This window comes from Ursus maritimus (assembly GCF_017311325.1).
Source record: "Ursus maritimus isolate PB19 chromosome X unlocalized genomic scaffold, ASM1731132v1 scaffold_X1, whole genome shotgun sequence".
Lineage (NCBI taxonomy): Eukaryota > Metazoa > Chordata > Mammalia > Carnivora > Ursidae > Ursus > Ursus maritimus.
This window is the reverse complement of record NW_024423319.1, coordinates 29,493,382-29,511,937: the sequence shown is the minus strand read 5'-3', so window position 1 is coordinate 29,511,937 and position 18,556 is coordinate 29,493,382. Positions and strand designations below refer to the sequence as shown.

The 18,556-nt window shown below is 41.3% G+C and overlaps 1 protein-coding gene and 1 long non-coding RNA gene across 6 annotated transcripts in view; one reads left to right on the top strand and one right to left on the bottom strand.

Annotated features, from left to right (window-relative positions):
* Nucleotides 1–973: 973 nt before the first annotated feature.
* Nucleotides 974–5,680, bottom strand: C1GALT1C1 (C1GALT1 specific chaperone 1). 4 transcript variants are annotated; one of them, XM_040628415.1, is made up of 3 exons: nt 5,534–5,680; nt 2,461–3,464; nt 974–2,047 (listed from the first exon to the last, which is right to left on the bottom strand). In XM_040628415.1, exon 2 carries the CDS (start codon nt 3,457–3,459, stop codon nt 2,503–2,505), a length of 957 nt encoding a protein of 318 aa, XP_040484349.1. In that variant the 5' UTR covers nt 3,460–3,464; nt 5,534–5,680; the 3' UTR covers nt 974–2,047; nt 2,461–2,502. The 4 variants fall into 4 exon arrangements, with proteins under 4 accessions (XP_040484349.1, XP_040484354.1, XP_040484346.1 ...); XM_040628420.1 differs by having other exon boundaries at nt 974–1,837; XM_040628412.1 differs by adding an exon at nt 5,211–5,258 and having other exon boundaries at nt 974–3,464; nt 5,534–5,676.
* An 82-nt stretch (nt 5,681–5,762) lies between these two features.
* Nucleotides 5,763–18,556, top strand: part of LOC103680220 — a 21,828-nt gene continuing 9,034 nt past the window's right edge. The window contains exons 1-2 of one of the 2 annotated variants that reach the window (XR_005834519.1): nt 5,763–5,955; nt 16,708–16,871. This is a non-coding gene — a long non-coding RNA (uncharacterized LOC103680220). Of the gene's footprint in view, nt 6,199–16,707; nt 16,872–18,556 lie in introns of both variants that reach the window. The other variant, XR_573079.2, reaches the window with a different exon arrangement.

The window sequence follows — 18,556 nt, the reverse complement described above, 5'->3', positions numbered from 1 at the left end:
TCAAGATACCCAGAAAAATAAATACAACTTTTAGAAGAAACTTTAAATTTTCTTTAAAAAAAAAAAGATTTTATTTATTTGAGTGAAAGAGCACAAGCTGGAGGGAAGGCAGAGGGAGAGGGAGAAGCAGATTCCCCCTGAGCAGGGAGCCTGACGTGGGGCTCGATCCCAGGACCCTGAGATAATGATCTGAGCCAAAGGCAGCTGCTTAACTGACTGAGCCACCCAGGCGCCCCTAAATTTTCTCTTTCCATCTCGTCCAGGATCTCACACTTCTGGAACTGGTTAGACCTGTGTTGTCCAATGTGGTAGTCACTAGCCATTTGTAAAATGTATTCACAACATGATTAATTTCCATTAACCTCCACTCTTCACAATTCTTTCCCCAGTAAGAGTGAGGTTAGGGTTAAGTTTTTGGCTTTTGAATGCACAGTGATCATATCTGTAACCATGACCCCAGTAGTACTATTTTCTGTATTACTGAATCAGATTTTATCTACAAGACTGGGTACAAATAAATTCAAAGAGACAGCATATTAAGACAAGTAACATTTTATAAAGGAATACTTGTGTATAAAAATACAATCAAGAGCATCAATTTGGTTTATTAAAAAAATTTTTTAAAGATTTTATTTATTTGACAGAAAGCGAGCACAAGTGGGGTGGGGGAGGGGTAGAGGGAGAGAAACAAGCAGACTCCCTGCTGAGCAGGAAGCCCGACAGAGGGCTAGATCCCAGGACCCTGAGATCACGACCTAAGCTGAAGCAGATGCTTAACTGACTGAGCCACCCGGCTGCCTCATAAAAAAATTTTATGTAATCTCTACACCCAATGTGGGGCTCAAACTCACAACTCCAAGATCAAGAGTTACATGCTCTACCAACTGAGCCAGCCAGGCACCCTTGAAGAGCATCAGTTTGGTTTAAAAAGCAATTGTTACCTTAGCACCCACCAGGAAATGAAACAATGGAATGCATTCTCTGACATATTTATTACAATTATACCGATACATTAATGTAATCGAAAGTGATAAATGCATAATTCTTTAAAATACATTGTTGTTGGGGCAAGGTGACACTTATAAATTGGGTGTCACATTCAGGGAGATGCTGTTTATCATTGTACTTACACTGAACATGACTTGATCTGTATTAATTGCATCTGAGACCACATATTAAGAGTGCTTGATAAAAAGGTCTTATTATTTTTTTAAAATTAATAATGCTTCCTTTTAACCAAAAGCCCCAATAAGGAAAATCAGATAAATTTTTAAAAAGCGCTTTATGCATTGATGATCGATAATTTGAAGCCCGAGGCCCTCTTGAGGAAATTCTCTTTCTGGTTTGCAAAAGCTATGGGAGACCATTAACTATCATGAGGCCAGTTACAGGAAATATTGATCTCTAAAATGTCATGGTTGCACACCCTATGGGGGTACTTATGGATCTCACTTAATATAGCATGTGCAGGCCCAATTATAGAACAAATCAGCAGCAAGCATTTTACATTTATAAGCACGAGAGCTATTGTATTCACCCCTGGATAAAGCTTCTGGGTAGCCACTGAAATAAGGCAAATGGTATGGTAATCCAAGGTGAACGGTGAGGTTAAGGCCTCCACACCCAAAACCGTTGGACATGATACAACTATGAATATGGGAAAAATCTCATTATTTGAATAGGTAAACAAAGACCAGACTCCACTCAGGTAAGTGAAACTGCCGACTATCAAAACAAGTTCTTGAAAGAAGACGTCCACAGATCTCATTTGCCCAGCAGAAGTAAAGAAATCTCAACTGACATAGAGTCTTCATAGTGACCACTCCAATTTCAGTGTCTGCACAGAGAAGTAGAGAGTTACACAACTTGTGTTTGCTGCGGAATGCCACTAAATTAGCTCCTGGGAAAATTATTAACCTTCATAGGTAATCTTCACTTTTTCTCTCAGGGACAGAATTCAACTTTCACTTTAACGTTGGTTCGGAACATTTCCTTTGCTGCTTGGTTGTGTATTTTGAGAAAGCAAATCCACGGGCACTTGCAGAGGCTTAGAATTAGAATATACACCAGCATTAACAAGTAATGGAAACACATAGCTGAAAGTTTTACTTTGATCACAAATTCACAACTAGACATTTTATTTGCGTAGCTTAGAAAGCTAAAAAGACATGAACTTTTTTAACTGATCAGCAAAAATATGTGCCACAGATTCATAATTTAGGATTTATCACATAAATATAATATTTATAAATATATCTTATTTTCAAAATTATCATTCTTAAAACATTTCTTTCCAACATGTTTGAAATTTTCACATGTTTTAAGGAAAAAAAACCCCACCCTATTTAAAAATGTACCACTAAACTTTAATGTGCAACTAAACCAGTGCCACCAAACTAAAAAAGAAAAACATACTGTTGTGTTGGATATGTAGTTGTTAACAACAAATAGTGACAATACCTCTCTTATACGGTGCTCGTATACACGCTCTTCTTTCACTTCTCAGTCATTGTCAGAACCATTTGGAGGTAAGAAAACCAATGCATCGTGGAAAATATGTCCAAATGCCCTAAGACGGTATACCCCATACATCATCACATGCATCTGATTGGGAGTCAGTCCATTAAAAGTAACAGCCATATCTGAACAGCATCCTTCTACCACAAGGTTGGGGTGGTTAGTCATTGCCTCTTTAATAAAAAGCCCGACGGATTTGGTATTAAATACATCTTTTCCTTCAGAATCTTCTGCGTTTTCTGCAAACACCCCAGCGTATTTCAGGCAGACTGCTAGCTGCTTATCTTCAGATATCTTCCAAATCATCCCTCCCTGTTCAGGACACTTTTCAGGGATACCGAGGAGGCCGTTAAGTCTTTTCATCGATTCTATACTTAAGACGATGCCTCCTTCTACACTCACATATTCAAGGTCTCCCGATTTTATAGTGTGGCCTAGATAGAAAGGTTGTGATGGATCCTTTTTTAACAAAAAATACTTTAAATTTTCAATAATAGCAAACGTAGTGGGGCGTGCAAGGAAGAACCAGTTGTATTGGTCTCTGTATTTATCAAAGGCATATTTGTAAGCTTTTCTCATCATTAGCCATATGTCATCTGTTTCCATGTTAATTGACTCAAACACTTTAACATTTTCAGAACTGAAGAACTCTGCTTTGTCACAGTGTTTGGTCCAAGTCTCCCTCACTGCAGCCCAAAGACTCACATCTTTGGGTTTTACAAGGATGATGCAGTATACCCGAAAGCTCTTACTGAGCTCCATGCGTTCATCCTCTGAAATTTTCAAGATATCTTCTTTATTAGGCGCTTGCAGGTGATGATGCTCATGCTGGTGCATTCTATTTCCATGACCAATCCTAACGTGTCCTAGCATAGTGATCAAGGCACAGAAAATGCTTCCGAGCATCACACCCTTCAAAAATGAACTGCTTTCAGAAAGCATGTTTCCTATAAAAAAAAAAAAGATCCTTAAGATACTGAATAGAAAAGTACTTGTCTAGAGATTTGATTTGGTATACCTTATATACTTACATTTTGCTCTTAACATTAAAAAAAAGGCCCCAAGTTTGAAATCAAGTTAGTTGCATAGAGTACCAATACCAAGAGGTCTAAGAATCTTAGCTCCCAATGGTATCTCATCACTGTTCTGTAAAAACTGGAACTTTACAACAACACCTCCACGCACTAGAATTTTCTGGGAGGCCATTTTTGCACTTCATCCTTGGGGATTTAATTAACTAAGTACTAAATCAAAACATTAACCCTAGAAACCAATGTTACAGAGGTTCAGTCCATTATTCTCTTTGAAGGAATTTCATTTCACAAGCTTGCATTATATTATTTAAACACTTCCGTAGCTATAAATAGACTTTACATCAAAACCTTAAATTTAACAGATAAAACCACCTACAATTAGTGAATCACCAATGGTATCTGTGCTGGCATTTCTGTTCTCAACCTAGTGCTTTATTTAACTGATGGCTGCTGTCCTTAGGTGTTTGAGTACATTTACAGCAAATTTCTTGAGACTGATACCACACATGTTATTATTACTCTTTCGCTCCTAAGACTAAATGGTTTCCAATACAGTATCTCAATCAACTAATGTAATAAAAGCCCATAATGAAAATAGTTAAATTATTTGGATGAGAACCGACTCAATATAGGCATATCTGATGAACCATTAATGAACATTTTAACTTCCTCCAAAGGCATTTTTTTTTTATTCTTTGGGGAAGTACAAAGGGAAAAGTCTACACTTTGATTTCAATTATAAATTAAAAGAAAAGCCCACCTTAAATACAACTGTTGAGATTTCCCAATCTCCTCTCTCCACAAGGAATGTTCTACTGAGCTACTTAGATTTTTTCCCTTTGCGTCTTAAAGTTGAAAGAAGCCTTAGAAGCTACCTAATAGCATTTCTCTCATTTTATAGATAGGGAAAGAGAGGGTCCACAGAGGTTAAGTAACTGACCCAAAGTCACACAGTCAGTGGTAGAAATGAACCAGAAATCAGATCTCCTGAGATCAGTGCAATGCTTTTTCTATTACAGAATAATGATCTGTAGAGTGCTTCTACTCATATTGTTGAAAATTTAATAGATGAGTTACCTAATAACCTTGTTTTTCTATGAATGAAAAAAATACGTGGGATTTGTTAACCATGATTGACATTTTGCACCCATCTTATCATACTGCTAAAAGGAAACCACCCCTTGGTTTTCTTCTACAGGAAATGGACTTTGACTTCTATCAGAAGGCCAAGGTGTGGAATAGCTTGGCAGAATAATTCCTGAGTGTGGGTGGGGGTCGGCAAAGAAGCAGGATGGTTTTCCCGTGTCACTCACAGAACTTGGTCAACAAACAGCTCTATGAAGGAAAAGAGAACTGATAGAAAACAAGCTCTGTTTAATATCAGTATTATTAGATGCACTCTAAAAGTAATTTATAATAGGACTTTACTTCTGGCCCATATAGGATAATTCACACGTGTCTCTTAGCTTGAGAACAACATGTCAGAATTCTTCCTGATGGGGATACTACTCATGGATCATATGCATAAATTAAGGAGTAGATTTTTTTCCATCAGGGGGGCAAAAAAATGTAACACTGGAGAGGTACACGATAGGATATTTGGTGCGGAGGAGAGGGAAACTTAAAACTGCACACGGGCACAAATGAGGCAAAACCCACCAGAGTGGTTTCCGCGACGGCATCCTTTTAGAAGGTGAAGGTGGCTGGCTGGAGTATGGAATAGGGAGGAGGACGAAATGGAGAACGAAAATGAGAGCGAGGACGTGGTCACCTCAAAACCCCATTGAGGGGCCAAGGCAGCGCCTCCACGCAGGAGACTCTCATTCTCCCCCACTAACTACTACTCCCACTGCACCTGCCCGGGTACCCGGCGTGGAGCATGCTGGGACTGGGCCAGATCCCAGGCTTTCCCCCCAGGAGAGGGGCGGGGTCGGTCCGCTCCAGGGTCCGCTCAGGGTGCGGGCCGACGCCCCAGCACTCACCCGCGTCTAGAACGGCTCAGGGGCGGGAAAGCGCAGCCGCGCACAGCTTTCCTCTCACATTCGCGCACCACCCGGTTACGCTCCTGGTCGGGCTGCTCTAGATGCAGGGGGTGTCCTCTCGTTGGTTTCACTAAAGGCGGGGAGGGCCAGGAAGTGAACACCGCCACCGCGCCGGCAGCGGGGCGGGGCAAACGAACCGGCGGCCAGACGGAGCCGCCGGCCCGTGCTGACGTCGGAAGGGCCCGTACGCACGCAGTGCTCTCTTATTCCCCGCCTCCTGCTGAGTTCAGAGGATCGCGTCTTGCCGGCGTGACCCGCACGCTTCCCTGTACCCAATGGGACGCCCCAGAGGCGTGCGTACGTACGACCCGCGGACACTTCCCACCTCTTCACCTTCTCGGCGTGGAAACCGCGAGAGCGAGGTAGAGCGTTAGTACTTGCAGCGCTTGTGTCAGGTTTCTCAGTGGTTTCTCTAATGTACTCCTGCATCTTTGCATCCTCATATCGATGAGAAGGGTGCGCCACCCAGTATTCCTGGGTTGGGACCAAAATGCAAGCCACTGTATATTCCTCGAATTATGAGGGCAAGGATTTTCTATGGTTATTGGAGTGGAATCTGAAGCCCTACTGACTGGAATCCAATCCTGTCTTCACCGCGTCCTTTGGTATGCTGGAAAAGTTACTTCACCTCCCTATGCCTCAGTTCCCTCCTTGTAAAGTACAGAAATATCATGGTAGTGCTCCTAGGAGATAAATGAGAGTGCATAGGACTCCATTAGTAAAAGACCAAGCACAGAATAAGCATTCATTAAATGGTGGCTGTTATTATTATTCATCCCTGTGTCACTAGCACCTAGCCTAGTGCCAGCACGCAGTAGACAGTACATATTTGTGGTATTAATGAATGTTAGAGCTACAGATGAGGACCCCAGGACCAGAAAGGAAAGGAACTTCTTAAAGGTCGTGCGGTAATTAATGGTGGAAGTGGGACTGGAGTCTAGGTTTCCTAATTACAAGCGCAGAACTCTGTTAAACACGTGGTCTTTTAAAATTAGTTTTTTTTTTTTTGTGGTAGCGAGGTNNNNTTTTTTTTTTTTTTTTTTTTTTTTTTTTTTTTTGCTAAAAAACACAAATATCCCCAAATATTTAAAATGTACTGTCACTAGGTTCCATTCAAATAACATTGAGTGGTGACTTTCTTGGGGACTGAGTTCCTAACGGTAAATGTTTCGAGTATTGACAGTGACCCAGTTTAAGTAGACTGAAGGTTTCAGGAAGCACTGAAACAATGAACAAATAGATTTTAGGCAATTACCATCCTGGCAGCACTATCCTAAATTCTGAAGATAGAGGGGTGAACAAAATTGGCCCCCTGCCTTCATGGAGTTCTCAGTCTAGCAGAGAAGGAAGACATTGAACAATTCATTACAAATAATTATAATGGTAGTATGTTCTCTGAAGGAAAACAAAAATTTTAGAACTGGAAAGGAACTTAAAACTGTGGAGTATCTCCAGTACATTTTGTTAAATACTAGATATTGTCATTGTCACCTATAAAAACATATATGTATGTATGTATATACATATATAGTTGAGTGAAACAAGTTGCAGAACAATGTGTATAGTATGATTATACTTTGGTGTAAAGAAAATTTTATGTATGTGGTCTGTTTGTATGAGCAGGGAAAGTTGTGGAAGACTCAGCACGCTGTTAATATTGATTATCTCAAGAGGTGGAGGTGGAGGTGATGAGCTTTGTCTTTATACATCCTCGTATGGAATTGTTTCACTGGTTCTAACAAGCATTTGTTACTTTTGAATTTGAAGAACAGTCAATAAAGCGATCTTTAAGATTAGAGGGACAAAAAGTAAAAGAGGAAAAGTTACTAATAAAAATACCTTTTCAGGGGCCCCTGGGTAGCTCACTCGGTTGAATATTGGACTCTGGGTTTCCGCTCAGGGCATGATTTCAGGGTCGTGAGATCGATTTCTCCTTGGGCTCCGTGCTCAGTGGGGACTCTGCGGGAGATTCTCTCCTTCTCCTTCTACCCCTCCCCACTGCACTCTCTCTAGAATAAATAAATCTTTAAAAGATACCTTTTTATTTTATTATTTTAAAAGATTTTATTTATTTATTTGACAGAGACAGAGAGCACAAGCAGGGGGAGCAGCAGAGGGAGAGGGAGAAGCAGGCTCTCTCCTCTGAGCTGGGAGCTCCACGGGGGGCTCGTTGTGGGGCTCCACTCGGGGCTCGATCCGAGGACCCCGGGGTCATGACCCAAGCGGAAGGCAGTTGCTTAACCACTGAACCATCCAGGTGCCCCTAAACAAATACCTTTTTAAAGAGTGCGGAGAACCAGTCTCCTTGCAAAAAAAGGACCAAGAAAGGACAGATTGAAATGGCACTCAGAATTCAGAGACTGACAAGGTGACAATTTAAAATACCACTTCCTGATACAGGAAGGTATACCGAAGTGGATGTACTGATACAGGCTGCTCTGAAACAGAATAAGCCATGGGATTTCTAACACCAAAGGCACTGTTAATGGGAGGTTGTCGGAGAACCCAGTTCTCTACTTAAAGCAGAGCTGAAATATACTTAGCGTTTGTAGTGAAGTTAGTAAGATGATTGACTTATAGTTAAATAATTTTAAAAATGCAATTACCTATTTATTTAAGTAAAGATAGATTTATTTATTTATTTGAGAGAGAGAGAGCACGAGCCAGCATGTGGCGGGGAGGGGCAGAGGGAGAAGAGGATTTCAAGCAGACACTGAGCATGAAGCCCAACGCGGGACTTGATCTCAGGACCCTGAGATCATGACCTGAGCAGAAACCAAGAATCAGATGTTTAACCAACCGTGCTACCCAGGCGCCCCTAGGTGATTGCATTTTTAGAACACCATTCCACATTGTAGCCTGATTTAAAAATACATGCAATTAGTATTTATTAAAAATTAAGAATATTTATACTCTTGGCCCAGCCAGCCCATTTCTTATAATCTGTCTCTCAGAAATTAAAGCACCAGAATATAAGGCTAAATGTAGAAGGGTAAATGCATGGTTGTCTATAATAAAAAAGGTGGGAAACATCCATCAGTAAGAGAAATGGTTGAATTAATTATAACGTATCCATATAGTGGGATATTAAGCATAAATAAACAGCTTATTTCACATACCTACACTGAGCACTTCACTAAACACACTAGCTGGCACCTTGTGCAGGAGATTGCTTTTGATTTGGTTGTCCTCATGTACCCAGCATTTAAGGCAAGACTGCATTTAAAACTAACAATACTGCATTTTTGATAAAGACCTCCTGTCAAGTGCGTGCATTATTCAGCATGAGAAGTCATAATTTCTAGTAATTGGCGATTTACTTGCATGTGAGCGCTCAAATTTTCAAAATCTTTCCAAAGGCAAATTAATGTGGCTTTCCACAACAGTTCACTGGAATAGTTAATATTGAAAAAAACCTAAGGTGGATTGTTTTCCACATAACATCTTTTTGGAGGGTTAAAAATGTCTTATGTGTTTACCCAAATTAAGTACCTGTAATGTATGTACCTCTTCTGCCCAGACTTTCACAACTGTTCATTTTCAATAAACAAATTCCCTTGTCTGGGCAAATTCATTATTGTTTCCATTTGAGTATAGTTTGGTCCCTAAACGAATCTCATTTGTGTTTTCAGGCATATTCATGCTTGTAATCTCATTTCCAGAATGTTTTTCCATTTGATGGCCATCTGAGAGCTTTCTTTAAAAAAAAAAATTGCCTGCAACAGATACATATTAAGTATTTACAGTATGTCAGTCACTGTGCTAGGTATTGTTTCTTTTAAAAACTTTTTTATTATGGGAAATTTTAAACACACACAGAAATAAAAGAGTGTAATGAAATCACATGTACTTTTAAGGAAGCTTCAACATCATGAGTTCACAGCCAGTCTTGTTACATCTACATCCCACCCACTTCTCTCCCTTCCAAATTATTGTGAAGGACCTTCAGGACATCATATAATTTCATCCACAAACATTTCAATGTGTATCTATAAAAGATAAGAGCTTCTTTTAAAAACTCCCACAATACAAGTAGACGACTAAAAATTAATCATCTTAATATAATCAAACATCTAGTGAGTGTCGAAATTAGTATGTTTCTCAGTCCTTTGTGTTTCTTATAAATGGATAGTTAGATCTAAAGTAGGATCTCCAGGACAACTGGGTTGCTCAGTCAGTTGAGTGTCTTCCTTCGGCTGGGGTCATGATCCCTGGGGTCCTGGGATCGAGCCCCACATTGGGATCCCTGCTCAGTGGGGAGTCTGCTGCTCCCTCTCCCTCTGTCTCTCCCCCCTGCTTGTGTTCTCTCTCTCTCTCTCTCTGTCAAATAGGTAAATAAAATCTTTAAAAAACAATAAAGTAGGATTGCTAGATTTAGCAAATAAAAATACAGGGTACCCAGTTAAAATTGAATTTCAGATGAATAATGAATACTTTTTAAAGTATATCCCAAATATAATGCATGGGACGTATTAAATATTGCATAGGACATGCTTACAGTAAGAAAATTATTTGTTGTTTATCTGAAATGCAACTTTAATTGGGTTTCCTGAATTTTATCTGGCAACTGTAACCCTAATCTAAAAGCAGTGTTTGATTCAGGTTCCGTTTGGGGTGTGGTGGGGGGCAAAATTAACTTCATAGATGGTGGGTGGGTGTGTGCTTCCTTCAGGAGCCATAGTGTCTGGTTGTCTCTGTGATGATAGTTGCATTGATGCTCAGAGCCTAGGTCTGTAATTCATTAAGGTTATAATATGGTGATCTTCTAATTTTCCAAGGCATATTTTTTCCACTGTTTTTTTAATGTTTTAAGCTCTAAGCCCAGTGTGGGGCTTGAACTCAGGACCCTGAGATCAAGAGTTGCATGTTCCGTGGACTGAGCCAGCCAGGTGCCCCTCAAGGTATATTTTTTTTAAAGGACTAATGTTTTTGGAAGAGTTTATTTATTTATTTGTCAGAGAGAGAAAGTGCACAAGCAGGGGAAGCAGCAGGCAGAGGGAAAAGCAGACTCCCCATTGAGCAAGGAGCCTGATGTGGGACTCAATCCTAGGACCCTGGGATCATGACCTGAGCTGCAGCAGACACTTAAGGGGGGGGTGCTATTGGGGGGAGGGGCACAGGAAGAGGGAGAGAATCCCAAGCAGACTCCTGCTGAGTGCGGAGCCTGACACACGGCTCGATCTCACAACAGTGAGATCATGACCTGAGCCGAAATCAAGGGTCGGCTGCTTAACAAACTGAGCCAACCAAGAGCCCCTCAAGACATATTTTTTTTAATGATTTTATTTATTTATTTGACAGAGAAAACCAGCGAGAGAGGGAACACAAGCAGGGGGAGTGGGAGAGGAAGAAGCAGGCTCCTAGCGGAGGAGCCTGATGTGGGGCTCGATCCCAGAACGCTGGGATCACGCCCTGAGCCGAAGGCAGATGCTTAACGACTGCGCCACCCAGGCGCCCCTCAAGACATATTTTTAAGAGGAACTTCGGTGTAGTGATTAAGAGGTCAGGTTCGGGCATAGGAAAGACTTGGCTTGAGCTTTGGCTCACCTGTTTCCTAGCTGTGTGACCTGGGGCAAATTAGTTCACTCCTCTCAGCTTCAGCTTTCTCATCTGTAAAAAAAGGCTCATAATTGTACCTATCTCATACAATTTTGAGGGGATCAAATGAGTTAAGGTATGTGGAAAGATTTTATTTGTTTGAGAAAGAGAATGAACATGAGCGGGGGTGGGGGGAAGGGGCAGAGGCAGAGGGAGAAACAGACTCCCTGCTGAGCAGGGAGCCTGACGTGGGACCCAGGACCCTGAGATCATGACCTGAGCTGAAGGCAGACGCTTAACTGAGTGAGCCATCCAGGTGACCCTATGTGGAGGAACAGTGCCCAGCAGACAGTAGATGATCATAAGAGCTAGCTAGTATGAGACTCTTGAAGAATTATGGCCTTTAAAATTCAGCATTTTTTAATATTAGAAACTTAACCCTCCATTCAACAGTTAAGTTATATTTTCACATTAATAAAAATGGTAAATATTTATTGAGTGAATAGCCTCTCATATTTGTCCAATACTCTGCAGTTAAAAAAGGTCTTCTTCACACGGATCCATTCTCATTTGATCCTTACACAGCCGTTTAATTGGAAGGACTGGCCTTACCCGTTTTTTACATCTGAAGAATGTTAGGTTTACAGATATGATTTGCTTAATGTGTAACACAGCTAGAAAGTCACACAATAGAGCAGGGACTGAGTCTTAGCTCAAGACTCTTTTTTTTAAAAAAGATTTTATTTATTTATTTGACAGAGAGACAGAGCCAGAGAGCACAAGCAGAGGGAAGGGGCAGAGGGAGAGGGAGAAGCAGACTTCCCGCTGAGCAGGGAGCCCGATGCGGTCCTCGATCCCAGGGCCCTGGGATCATGACCTGAGCCGAAGGCAGACGCTTCACCGACAGAGCCATCCAGGTGCCTCATCCCAAGACTCTTTTGATGGAAAACATTAAGTGAGCAAAATTGTTTGGTCTTCCCTCTGTGCAGTGCTTTCATTTCTTGGCTCCATTGACATCACTATCTTATTTTCTTTTTCAGCTTTTCACTTCTTTCTCAAACTACTCACATCCCCATCCCAGGGGCTCTTTCTTCTCTTCCCGAATATAGTTGTTCCCCAAGGTTCTATCCTTGGGCCATTTTTATTGCTATATTCTCCTTCTATGGTATGTACTCAGTGGCTTCATTTATTCAGATAGCTTCATCCTTCCCTCCGAGAAGATGATTTCTTAATCTGTATTCCTGGCTTCTACCTCTTCGTTGAGTTTTGGACCTGAAATTTCAGTTGCCTGCTTGATATGTCGACATGGCAGTTTTAGACAGAATCTTACATTCAATGGGTTTGTTTATCTGGGTCCTGATTTTAACCAATCAACTATAAATAAACAAGGAGACCATTGAGGAAATTTGAGTACTTACCAATAACATTAAGTATTTGATGATTGATTTTTTTTGGTTAAGATAATTGTATGTGGCTATGTTAAGAGTATCTTTTAGAAATACATACTGAAGTGTTTACTGGATGGTATCATGTATCTGGATTTATTTCAAAATAATCCAGTTGGGGAAAGGAGGAATAGGTAAGGGTATTGGTGAAACAAGATTGGCCGTGAATTGATGATTGTTGAGCTAGGAAATGGGTACATGGGACTTCAATATCCTATTTCCTCAGTTTTTCTCTATGTCTGAAAACTTGTATTATAAAAAATTTCAGTGGGCGCCTGGGTGGCTCAGTCAGTTGAATGTCTGACTCTTGGTTTCATCTCATCTCATGATCTCAGCTTAGAGTCTGTTTGAGATTTTTTCCCTCTCCCTTTCCCTTCCCCTTTGCCCCTCCTCCCACTCTCTCTCTTTCTCTCTCTCTCTCAGAAATTAAAATCTTTAAAAAAAATTTTTAAAGATTAGATAGGTCCAAAATCAAATTGATCAATCTTGCTTATGTCCATCTCCTGACAATCATTTCCTATTAATGTCCCCTTTCTTCCCAGTCACTTATTATGAAAACCCAAAGCTCTCTTGGTTTCCTCTTCCCTGACCTCTGCACCCAATCAGTTGGTAAGTTAGGCTGAAACTCCCCTCACAGTGAATCCTGTTTATTCTTTCCTTTCCATTCAAACTGCTACCATTCTACTAAGTTCTTCATTACTTCTTGCCTGAATTAGTGTCATAGCATTCATAAATTTCTCCTCATTTCCGGTCCCTCCTCCCTTGGTATGTGTAAAGCATCTAGCATAGTGTTTGGTACTTAGCCCCTTCTCCCTTTTTCCTGAATGGTGAATTCATCTTCCTTACTGCTGCCTGCTTAACCCTATGATAACATCTCCCTTCCCCGAGGAGACTACTCGTCTCTCTTCTTTCAGCATTGCCTTCCTTCCTATCCCTCCGGATCCTGCAACCTCACTGCTGCCTCCACTCCACCCCAACTGCCATGCTTTGTGGAGGAAGCGTGTGTGTCTGAATAAAGACTGATTTCTCAGTTCCAAAGTTAGATATAAGAGCAGGATTTTTCCTAGCTGTAGGTGAGTGGGCCTTTACATACAGACAAAACAGGCACACTAACTGTGAGTAAAAGAAAAGCAGATTTTAAAGCTGCCTCTTCCCCCCCCCCCCCAGCTCAATGGGAAAGAAAAGGGCAGATGTCCAGTCCAGAGGGATCAGCTTCTATATCCAGGCAGGGTCGGGTAAATCCTGATGGCAAAGAAGGAGCTGGGTGGATAATTTGCAGCAAGCTGGGGGCGTCTTGAGGAAACACAACTTGTCTAGTTTGGCCAAGGGAGGAAGAGCGCAAACTGCCTCCATTGGGTCTCAGGGGGGCAACATCAACAGTGTGGATTGGGTGAAGGTCATGTGGCTCAGGCCTGTCCTAGGAAGATGGCTATGGTACTCTTGCTTTTGGTACCCTGCCTGGGTGTAGTTCTGTCTGTTACAGAGAGCAGCAGCCAGGCATCCAGGGGCTGGGCTGATCAAGCACAAGGAACTTTTATCCTTTAAAAAGAAAATGCTATAAGTCAATCACATTCTTACATTTTAAGCATAACACTTGCGACTAAAACCAAACTGCCATATTATAATCAAGATGCATCCGCCTATTTTATATTTAAGGCCCACAGGCTTCAACTAATTTAGGGGACCATCTGGTGAGAAAGAGAGAAAGTCTCATTACAAAGTGGCATTTGTTTGCAGGCTGAGGCCTCAAAAGAGATTGTCCTGGGGACCCCGACAAATGTCCTGTGTGAGTGCCCAGTCCTCCCAACCCTACCGCTTAGGTAGAAAGAGCACAGCTTTGGACTCAGATAAGATTGAATTCTTCCTCCAACATTCATAGATGGGTGCCTTAAGCCACAGGACTTCTGAGGTTTGAGTTTCTTCAGTTTCCTCATATGTAAAATGGGAATTCAATTATACCTGAAGTTGTTGGGAAGATTAAAGGAGATCAAGTGTCAGAGGCAGCCCAGAACTATTGCTTCCTTCCCCATGACCCATAACTTAATTCTCTATATTATTCCCTCTGAGCCTTGCTCTTCTTGCCTTCTTTGCTTAATACCCACCTTCTCGTGCATAGACGTGGCGTGCTTTTAAACAGATCTTTTTAATTTTTTTTATTTTTTATAAGATTTTATTTATTGGAGAGAGAGAGAGACTGAGGGGGGAGGGTCAGAGGCAGAAGCAGACTCCCTGCTGAGCAGGGTGCCCGAGGGGGAACTCGATTCTGGGACTCCAGGATCATGACCAGAGCTGAAGGCAGTTGCTTAACCAACTGAGCCACCCAGGCGCCCCTAAATAGATCTTTTATTTTTTAAGATTTTTTTATTATTATGTATTTATTTGACAGAGAGAGACAGGCAGCGAGAGAGGGAACACAAGCAGGGGGAGTGGGAGACGAAGAAGCAGGCTGCCAGCAGAAGAGCCTGATGTGGGACTCGATCCCAGAACGCTGGGATCACGCCCTGAGCCGAAGGCAGATGCTTAACGACTGAGCCACCCAGGCGCCCCTAAATAGATCTTTTAAAAAAAATTTTTATTTATTAGAGCATGGGCGTGTGTGCACGAGTGGGGGGAGGGGCGGAGGGAGAGAATCTTCAAGCAGACTCCCTGCTGAGCGTGGAGCCCAACAGGGGGCTCCATCCATCTCAGGACCCATGAGATTATGACCTGAGCCGAAACCAAGAGTCAAAAGCTCAACCACCTGAGCCACTCAGGCGCACCTAAACAGATCTCTGAACAAAAGATCTAAAAAATAAATTTTGTTCTAATGCTTTTATATGTTCACCTCTCCAGAAGGTAAAGAAGTGAAATGGAATTGCCCTGGGATACATGGGTCAGAAGGCAATTTTGCCTCTTCTGCAGCACGCTGAACAAATGTGTTCTCAAAGTCTCCCTGTCCTATGTTCCCGTCGTTGAAAGAAGAAAGGATTAGATCATTAGCTGGGACTGATGCTGGTTGCAGCTCGGGTGGGGGGAGGGGGAGTCGAGGAGCAGGTTGGTTAGAGATGGGAAATCTGGGAATGCGAATGCTTTTAAATTCTCACTAGATAACCGCTACTGAGGTGACAGCTTTATTTCAAGTGAGACTATGAATTTGGCTGTATTCCTTGTGAGAACCTAGTGCTCAAAATTTCCTCTAAATCAAGAAACAAAATTAAAAAGTGATGATTGAGATTGGCAGAATGTAATTGCTGAAGCTGAGTAATGGATACCTGGAACTTAATTGCATTGTTCTCTTTACTCTTACGTATATTTGAAAGTATCCAAGATTAGACGTTTTTTGTTTATGTGGCAAGTATGGGGCAACAGAGGTGACTCAAGAACTGGAAATTTTGACTGTCATGTCAGAAAAGCTAGTAGAAGATATTTGGACCAAAAGAATTCCCTAGAGGAGATGTGATTTCTATAATGCTTATCTAGTTAACTGGATTTATTTGAAGGTTTAAATAGCATGCAGATAAAATATTTAGTGCATGTAATATAAATTGACCTCATGAAATTTTTGATAAGATGTCACAACCACTGTTTTAAAGGGAATTGAGTCACTGTAGGACTGTGACCCTCTTTCCTCTGAGTAGATACTGCCTTAGAAATAGGAAACAAAGGTAAAGATAAAGGAAGTTAAGGATATTATTTTGACATTTCAAAAGCATGATTTCTTACGGATGGGGGGTAGGTAGTTTTTCAAAAAATAAATCTTTACAAAAGATCCAAAGGGAGGAATGCACAGTGAAATCTCCAAGTGGAAGATTGTATGAAACTGTTTCTGACAAGGAAAAGCTTAGTTGATGAGAATAAACAATAAGGAAATCTCATGGCCATGGTCATGGGCTCATTACTGAATGATCTAAAGACAAATTACATAGGTAGTGGATGCATATTTGTTTGATGCTGGAGTAGTTGCTGGGGTTGATTGTGTTACTCAGGAGAACAGGTTTTTCCCCTGCCAGGATTGGCATTTTGGAAGGTATAGGCAGATACTGTAAGGGACACCCGTGATCCATCCTGTTGGGGGCTGGGAGAGAGTGTAAAGCTAAAATCTAATAGGGAAGAAAAATAGTCGGTCCTCAGAGGCTTTCTTTCCTCTTCCAGGGAGAGGGTTGATCAACCTGCTGACGGTGGAGAAAATGAGTTCAAAGCCTCCTCGTTGAGAGGTTTTCCTTTCTGCGTGAAGGAAGGAAAATGAAAACAGCAAGTTCTCACAGTGGTGGCGGTTGCAGAACAACGCATTTCAGGATGCCAGCGGAAGAGGCAAGGTATACTCCTGTCAGGACCAGCTACAGAATCTGCAGGACCCAGTGCAAAATGAAAATGTGGGGCCCTTTATTCATGAATTATTCAGAGTTTCAAAATCATGACAGTAGAGTACTAAAACATGGGCTCCTGTAACCATGGAGCTCTGTGTGACACCACAGGTTGTGTGCCCATCAAACCCACCTTACTCCTGCTGCCTAGGAGTAGTGATAGCAAAAATTCAGTAGGCATTCGTGGAAAACCATAAGGCAGAAAATCAAGATCATCTAAAATCCCACCACCTGGAAACAACTGTTGTTATCATTTTGCTATATATCCCCAAGATTTTTTTAAAAGATTTTATTTGTTTATTTGAGAGAGAGAGAGCACAAGCAGGGGGAGCAGCAGAGGGAGAGGGAGAAGCAGGCTCTCTGCTGAGCAGGGAGCCCCAAGTGGGCCTCCATCCCAGGACCTTGGGATCCTGACCTGAGCCAAAGGCAGATGCATAACCAATGGAGCCACCCAGGTGCCCCTCCCCAAGGTTTTTCTATATACATATACATACGTAGATAGGTATTCATGCAGTTTTTATACGATGGAAATAGTATATTGTACATTCTCTTCTGTAGCCTTTAAAAAAAACTTAACTATATTTTATAGAACTTTTCATGTAGTAAATATAGATCATTTCAATCCTGTTGTATAGAGGTTCCATGATCCATTTAACCAAACCCTGCTGTTGGGTGTCTGAGGAGTCTTGAGTTTTTTATTATTACAAATGATGCACTTTGAATATCAATAAAGCTGAGTGAGAATTGAATAACTTAATCAGTGCAAAGCACTTGGCAGAGTACTTAGCAAAGAGCAACTCCTTATAAATGTTAGTGTTATTTTTATATTGTCAAATAGCCCTGTATAAAGGTGAACTAATTTACATTCCCAACAGCATGTTGAGAGGCCTTCGTTTCCCTAACTCCTTGCCAGTTGTTTCAATTTTTGCCTTTTTGTATTTCTTTCTCTGTGAATGGCCTATTCATGTTCTTTGCCAGTTTTCCTGTTGGATTCCTCATGCTTTAACATTTTTTTTTTAAAGATTTTATTTATTTATTCGACAGAGATAGAGACAGCCAGTGAGAGAGGGAACACAAGCAGGGGGAGTGGGAGAGGAAGAAGCAGGCTCATAGCAGAGGAGCCTGATGTGGGGCTCGATCCCACAACGCCAGGATCACGCCCTGAGCCGAAGGCAGACGCTTAACCACTGTGCCACCCAGGCGCCCCATGCTTTAACATTTTTAATTGATTTCTGTATTGGGGCTATCAATCCTTTGTAATATGAATAACAAGTACTTTTTTTTTCCCCTAGGTTTTTTTTTAATGTTTGATTTTGTTTGCTTTAACCTCACAGATGTTTTTAAGTTTAGTATGGCTAAATCTGTCCCATCTTTTCCTTTAGGATTTCTGTCTTTGCTGTCCTCCTTTAGGAAGTCTTTTGCCACAGAACAGGTTTAGAATTCAGTGGTCGGGAAGGCTTTCCTGCCATAGATTAGCTCCAGCAGGTTTCCTCTGAGGCTTTATTCTTCTGGGGCGTGGCTTTCCAAATTCTGTCAATGGAATTCACAACACTAGACTACTTTAAACGTATATGGGAGGGGAATACTTTTATTTTATTTTATTTTATTTTATTTTATTTTATTTTATTTTATTTTAT